Source organism: Amblyomma americanum, unplaced genomic scaffold (genome assembly GCF_052857255.1).
Source record: "Amblyomma americanum isolate KBUSLIRL-KWMA unplaced genomic scaffold, ASM5285725v1 scaffold_410, whole genome shotgun sequence".
Taxonomy (NCBI): Eukaryota; Metazoa; Arthropoda; class Arachnida; order Ixodida; family Ixodidae; genus Amblyomma; species Amblyomma americanum.
In genome coordinates this window covers 1,450-9,177 of record NW_027526881.1, presented here as the reverse complement: position 1 = coordinate 9,177, position 7,728 = coordinate 1,450, and the positions used below count along the sequence as shown (strand labels likewise).

The following is a 7,728-nucleotide window of genomic DNA, read 5'->3' as shown; positions in this document are numbered from 1 at the left end:
TGGGCTAAATTAGCAGGACTAGTAATGCAAACAACTCAAATGATAATGAGAAACACCACGGCAACTCTGTGGGAGCGTATGTTTTACAGCCCCTAAATAATGCAAGGCATGGTAGTGATGCTCCAGCCACAAAAATAAGACTGTTACGCACTTCACAAAAGACTAGAAACAGTGGTTTACACATTTGCATCTAGTTCCAACACTTGCTCCTAAAAACTTCACCTTTGATGAACACACTAGTGGCACGCACTGTAAATCGGTTTGCTATTTCCAAATGCTGACTGAAGCAAAGCAGCTTCATTGGTTAGTGCACACAATCTGCAAGCAACAGCTTGCTACAGAGAGGTGACATAAAAATATGCTGAAAGACGTGAACAATTTACAGGCGAGCAAAGTACACACGACATACACAGTGAAAGTGTCAGAGTGCTATATTCGGGTACAACCCAAGGAAGTAGTGGCAGATGCCCCCCGACCGTTTCCCTCCAGCCAATAGCAGTGACCGATTTTCATGACAACGCGGTCAATCCGATTAAGCCACGGTTAACTGCCGTTCATCTGCCACTCCCAGCGATGCAACTTCCCAGCATTAAACATGGTGTCATGAAAATCGGTTGGCGCCATTGGCTGGATAGAATTCTTTAAGGACATCTCCCCTATTTTCTTGAGTTGTGTCAAACTATAGAAAAACAACGAAAGCAAGGCCAAATCATTAACTAGCTGACTGCAAGCATCTAAGCATATGATGTTACCATCCTTCTCAGAGTTCAGACCAGGTTTGTTGCGGCACATGTTTTGCTAGACATTCCATCCACCCTCTGTGCATGCTGCTGTCGTAGATGGATCCTCAGTCTTGTCCTCACATATTTTGTCAGGAGGACCTTCCCTGCCTGAGCATGATGTGTTTCACAGCAACCTAAGTTCAACTTGACAGCCTTGCACAGGGCATTCAGAATGCTAGCAAATGGGGTTTTGAGCACCATGATTTCCTTCATATCTGCAAAAGTCTTAAACTGCTCCTCACATTCTATAAGGACATTAATCACTGCTTGCGTTGGATAAATGAGGTTCTCAGAATTTTTCACGTACTCTTTAAGCTTAATAAGATTGCTATACTGATTTGTAGCATCTCCAACAAGGGCATTTTTGCAGTCACTACAGTTACCAATGGACTTCATGACAGACTTGACCAGGAATCCTCCTAGATAAGCAAGAATGTCACATTCTGCTTCTGTGAGAGCACACACAAACAGGTTTTCTAGCTCTTCAGGCTCTTGGTTTTGTCCTTCATGTCTCTGGATAGTTGGGTCAAGGAGGTCAGCTAGATGCAAGCTGTCATCAACCTCGTAGCTAGAATTTGTAGGTGTGTGCATGAACTGTCCAACACAAATCAGCTTCAGTGCACACTTAACGTCGTATGCACTAGGGACCGGCTTCTTGAGTCTCAACACAGAGAATATGTTTTCGAGACAATCTTGTACGAGCCGGCCAAGAAGCACATACTTGTAGCTTTGGTTGTCCAAGAGGTCTTCCGACAGGCTGAGAGCAACAGTGGTCGATGCCAGAAGGCCAGCTTGTGAAGGCTTCCAATGTGCCGTTGCTCCCATTTTCATTTGACGGAAAGTGCTGCACGTCAGTTCCAAAAGCGCAGTGGCCTCTTTATGCTTTGAAGGATCTATATCGCTCAGAGCAACAACCGGATGTCTGGCCGACATAAGGGTGTACCACCTGCTCACGAGGTTAAAAAACCACGCTGTAGCCTCTGCTTCGGGGGGCAAAATTTTTTGTTGGATTAAATATCGGATAGCAGCAGGAGCCTCACGGAACAATTGCACAGCAATGTTCACTTTCATGGTAGTGAAATGTCCACTGCTGATGTGGATTTCCGACAGCCTATTTGCAATCTTCAGCTCACTTTGACAGTCGTACTTCAACACTGCTTCAACATGCTCCACCTTGACAGTGCCAGAAGGAAGACTTTGTTCCTTAACAGTTTCTTCACCCAGAGTGAATTCTCCCACGTTGGGCACGGATGTTCTTCAAGACGTGGGCGGGGTCAGCCATAAAGAATAGTTGCCTGCCACGGAGGTGCGGGTGCGGAATACTGCAGACAGTCTGTGAGTTTCTGTGGTTGGACAAGCCAAGCAGGCGCCAAACTGCACGGTTGGCAGCTCCCATGTCACTTGTGACAACAAGCACTCTAAGCGAGATTTGAAAACAAAGCTCAATCAAGTGGAACACAATGTCCTTCAAAATAGAGCCATCTATCGACCTTCCAGTGAAGTGATAGGCGATAACCTGTTTCCATCTCGTGTTCACGCCACCAACCATGAACACAAGAGCATGGTTGGCAACATCTGTAGCGGACTCCGGCAATGTAGTGCTCCCAAAAAAGCAATCAAGCGAGCGATCGTGGTCAAATCCTTGGGAGATTTCCATCTCATCCATGAAGAGCACACAGACTTTTTCTATGTCTTGCATTGTGGCTACTTTGGATTTCAGGACATTAAAAACTTCATGAAGAACTCCAGGCAAAAATTTAATATTTTGAAGCCTTCGTATTAATGTCCTGTTGCATGGCAGTGGATATGATAATGATCTTAATAATTCATAGCCTGCTGTTCCACATGCGTGCTTTATTTGAAGGGCCTCTCGAATAGTCTTCTCAGACCACTTAAGGCCCTTCGTAGTTTTCACCGTCAAAGCCCTTCTCTGGTCGTGTTTGAGGAACGGTAATTGTTCCAAGGTTATCATTTTTTGTTGTGGCGACTGTGACTTCTTTACAAGACTGCGCAGTTTTCTCTTTGTTTGCTCGTGAAGCCTCTGTAGGTTTCTGTACTTTTGGGCCAAGTCCTTATTTCTCTTTCTCAGCTCAGCATTCTGTCTTTGAAGAGACAAGTCAGTTGAAGCCGTACTTGAACCAAGTGTGAATGCAGCTTGAGGTATTTCTTTACTTGATCGCTCATTACTATGCTGTGACCTTTCAGCGCTTAAGGATTCGGCCTCCATGGGTGAAGCTGCGGGCAGAGGAAGTCGACTTGCATCAGTGGAATCTTCCCCACTGGCTTTATCTGTTCTCAGAAAGGAATGGGCAACGCTGTCTGCATAGATAACAGTGTCGACAGCTTTGGGCGGCAGCAAGGTGGTTGTTAAAGGTAGATCATACCCTGGTACCTGAGCACATTGTAGTGGACTGACAGTGTCCTGGGAACTCATGCTGTCACTCACAGCCGAGTCTTGTGTTTGTTCGGCTGTTGATGCGAAGACAGGCTCTAGAGCAGCACTACCACATGGTTCATTTCCGGTGGGGTCAAGTACTGGGCTTTGCGTTGGCGTGGCCGGACGAAAGCAAGACCGCTTCTTCAAAGGCTTCCGGTGTTTCGGGATGGCTGAAATAAAAAATTCAGTCAATAGGGTAGCACTACACTCAAGAACTGCAGAAATTCTGCATTTACAGAAGAGCAACCTAGTACCTGCATAAAACTTCCAAATAAACTTCAGGAGTAGTAATATCAGTTGGGTTTTAAGATCCCAAAGCTGTACTGGGGGGCTTTAGATTTCTTACCGCCAGTGCATATTTAACAGCGTCGGAAAGCATGCTACAACTGGCAATGATTCAGTCGTGCAAAATTGTGCTCAACAGCAGGTTGTGTTAGCAGCTGAGGTACCATTGATGCAACTAGAATTACTAATCGTCCTGAATTTTGCCATTTTAGCTTCTGTGCCAGGTGACATAGAACAAATGAGACAGCACAGTATGCAGTCTGCTTTAGGATATTTGTTTGATTCTAGACGCCCCCTTTCTCGCAGGCGTCGGGTGAATTATAAAGAAAAAACGATGCTATACAAAGTATAAACACACTATAGGTGGCCTTGTGCTCTTTGAATACAAGGCTATATCTGTGTGTTACGTTTTGGATCTTAGTATCATATATATGAGTGCATTCAATGTGTAGAGAAGATAAACAGTAGTCCCTTAGGGAAGCAGTGGGTGTTCAAGAAAAGCAAATATAGTAGGGGTAGGCAGAGAGTTAGGTGGCAAAAGTTTTGTTTAATGCCATACTTTATACCTTTATGGCTTACACGGAAGATTTCAATTGTCATTCATTCATTTTTTTTTCAATCTACAGTGAAAAATGAGCCAGAGGTAATGCAGAAGCCGTTAAAACACGGCTTAAGGTGATTTTATGTTTGAAGGTGCTGTTCGAATGCATGATCCTACAATAACGTGCAATATACATATTTTTTTATGCCCGCGATTTAGTTTTACAAGAAATTAATTGCATGGATCCCAACAAATTTCTAGCTAGGGATCTAGATGCTGATGCAAACATGCGCTGTAGGAATGCTTGGATATAAAAGCCATATCAATAGACCAAGAAGTTTGTGTGGATAATGTGGCCACAGATGGCACAGGAACCGGTTAAAGGGAAGTCAGTAGGATAGGCTTCGTCCTGCTATGGACCTTGAAATGCTGATGGTGATGAACCTTTCTTTGCAGCCTTCTAAAAGCAGATGAGCGCACATTTTTGAGCTTGCACAAAGCAACCACAGCACTACCGTATACGTGTAGACAAATTTCTTTGCAAACATTTCATATGAATGAGGCAGAGTTGCATTTAAGAGATGGATCAAAATTAGAAGCTTACCTCGATAAGTAAAAAGTGTGGGAACCGCATCTGGCCTTAGCTTCTTTAAGCCATCCTGTCTGTTTTGCTCGAAACTTGTTTCTTCAAAATGTGCCTGAAATGAATGGCAGCAAGTACTTCATAAGCATCAAGAAGTATATTCATACCTGCACATAACTGTGACAAATGCTGCAAACCGGAACATGACTAGCGTTACAACTACAGAGCTGTTTCTACCTGCTGTAATGTTTTCACATGCTGTCTTTTACCAGGCTATAGTGCCAAGCTAAAAAAACTGGATAAGGGCTTCCTAAAGGCTTCATATGCATGCCAGTAACCGGGCATATACAAAATGTGTTCTTTTAGTCTGATCTTGGGTTTCCAATCTTTTTCTACCGAATAGCGTCGTACAGCAGAACGGTGCCTAGATAACCAGACCTGACTGAAAATAAGTTCCTCCGACCACAGCGCTCACGAAACAGCGAACGCGTACAATGTCAGAGAGATGTAGAAATTTATTTTCACTACCTCAGTCATGTTCTCTGACATGAGTCTTGGCGCATGTATTACAGCGCAAACAAGGAAGCGGGCGCCAATATATCGTGAGTGCACTCGCGTGAGAATTACAGTCAGCGAGGGCGAATGCGAACCGTTGCTTCTCGCCCTTGGTGCTCGAGACACGCCGCCAGCGCATCTAAAAACTAACGAGAAGATTGCACCCACGCCCGCAATGCGTAGCCTGTTATCAAACCCACGCCGCGCACGCCGTTCGAGGCGGCCGTGGTTTAATTATCGTAAACGTGAAGCACAGTACACCAAACATAACAAGCGAGCAGGTAACAAAAGAGAAAAAGGTACGGTACTCACAGAACATATGCGAGAAGCAGCAGTGGGTTCCCAGCAGTCTCGCTTTACTTGTGCCAGCCAACGTTTTCTTCGGTTGGAGTCAGCCGGGAAACGAAACATCCGTGTGCCCTTCCTGCAGTGGTTCGAGCACTGCGGAACGCAACACCCGGGCATTGCTGCTGCGTAAGCTTCCTGGCGCACTTAGTGCAACAACCGACAACATATGACTGTCCCACTCAACGATGAACGGCGATGAAGACGCAACTGCTGCAGCAGCTAATGCGCGCCTATGCACGGCGGGGAACAAGATGGCGCGGCGTCTTCCCGTAACCATGACAACACACGCGCTGGCAACATGGGTCTTAGCGGGAGGCGGCATGTGCTGTGTCAAAGGAAGTCACCACCCTAAGCCGGGAGGGGGCGCGACATGTAGGCTCCCTAACCGTTGACTCCACGCCTGCATCTGCGGCGGCGGGTGGTTTTTGCCTGCTTTCGCGCTGTAGCCCGCTGGTTCATGTGAGTGCAGCACCGAAATCAAAGAAAGCAAAATGCAGATGCTTAAGCTGCGTATCTTCAACGCAGTCCTCTTGTGCACAGATTCTTCGTCACAAACTTTGCTCGATGAAAACATTTAAAATGAGGAATCACTCTCCCATTTCTCATAACTATGTCGAGCATTTGTGGTATTAAATCCTGAAGGAAATACTCTGATCACTTCCTCGCGTTTGTCTCATGGTCCGTGATTAAATGACAAGTTAATGCTAAGGGTAAAAGAATGAAATCTTGGAGAACGAAATTGTTCCGCTCGTCCCTTGAAAATGTACTGTATCGAGGAAAATATTCTCTACGACGCGTGAGCCGTAAATCTGAGAGCGATGCAGCTGGTAGCTTGAGCCGATACTTGCAAAGTTGAAAGTCAGACTGATGTACACCAACGTTGAACTGTCAAATAAACTGATTGCTGGCAGATGTATATAGTACTTAATTACGCCAATATCGCTTTTCGCACGTCCTGAATGTACTCATTTTCACCCTCATATACATCACAACTTTCTCGGACGAGAGGCCTGTATCGATAGTTCAAAATATTGATGATATCTAATGTGCGGGCAACTGTCAAGAACAATTGTAATGCATTGTTCCGTGCTCGAAGCCAATTTCACGCGGCCTTTCCGCTTTTGTTGTAAAACGAGAGGCCACCAGATTTCTCTGGAATGACAGTAGCCGCGCATAAGTCTCTCTTCATCTTCAAAATTTTGATAAGCGCATTAGGCGTCTAATGTTTCAAGTTCCTTGTCACATTTAAATTTTGTTTTATCGCTGCGCCGCTTGTTTGAGGACACGAGTTCGCCCAATAAACAATCTTCGACTTGGACGCAAGCTTCCTCGTCATCATTCACAGATATTGACGCGTAATGAGTATTGCAATTTCAAAGCGTATGTATGTCCAGTGGTTGACTTCAGCTACCATAATGAGCGCCATTTTTTTCCCACATATATTGAACCTGTGGCGTGTCCTGAAGCTGCCTAAAAAATGTTTTAAATATCTTCGCGAAAGATCTCAGATTATGCAGTTTAATGTGCCCTTTATTCTCAAATTCGGAGACTTTTATTAAGATGTAAGCATCGCAAATGTTAATTTTTATTTACTTACATTGTAAGCTAAGCAAGCTGGTATAACGCGCATTACTGTGAGTTTTAGTGGAGCTCCGTTAGCCTTGCTTAAAACTTCTTTTTGGAGCGCTACTTTGTTTCCTGAATTACGTGAGGAAAGTTCGTGCCCTCGGGAGTTTTGTCGAAAGCGATGACGAGGCTACAGAGATGCAGGGGAATAATGCGAAGTTTTTATATTCATCGCCTCTCCGATAAGTCTGATCGCTCGTAAAGGCCTATTTTATTGACAGAACGCAGTTCCTAACTAATTTTGCTTTGCTGGCAGTTCATGCTTGCAGTTACTGTCAACAACTGACTTAATTTTTGCGTCAAACTTCAAAATGCTGTTCCAAGAGGCGATCTTGGACGTCGCGTGCGTGTAACGTGCTCTGACCCTGCGGCCAGGGTTGGGTTCCGTCTATACCCGTTCCTATCGGGAATGGCATGATGCGTTTTCCAGGGGAGCACCACGAATCTTGCTAACGCCGTCGTTGTGCAAAATTAAAGCAGCTTCGCTTGAAATTTCAGGACCTATATGTACGCTGCAGAATATTTTACTCTTTGAAACTTGCCATCCAAGTATTACATGTCGCATATCATT

The 7,728-nt window shown here is 44.9% G+C and overlaps 1 protein-coding gene across 1 annotated transcript; it reads right to left on the bottom strand.

The window, feature by feature from the left end:
- Positions 1 to 3,062: 3,062 nt before the first annotated feature.
- Positions 3,063 to 5,594, bottom strand: LOC144112556 (uncharacterized; the record flags this gene model as incomplete). The annotated part of the gene is made up of 3 exons (XM_077645368.1): positions 5,496 to 5,594; positions 4,650 to 4,743; positions 3,063 to 3,389 (listed from the first exon to the last, which is right to left on the bottom strand). Coding segments are annotated over exons 1-3 (520 nt in total), but the record flags the coding sequence as incomplete, so codon positions are not given.
- Between the last annotated feature and the right edge of the window lie 2,134 nt (positions 5,595 to 7,728).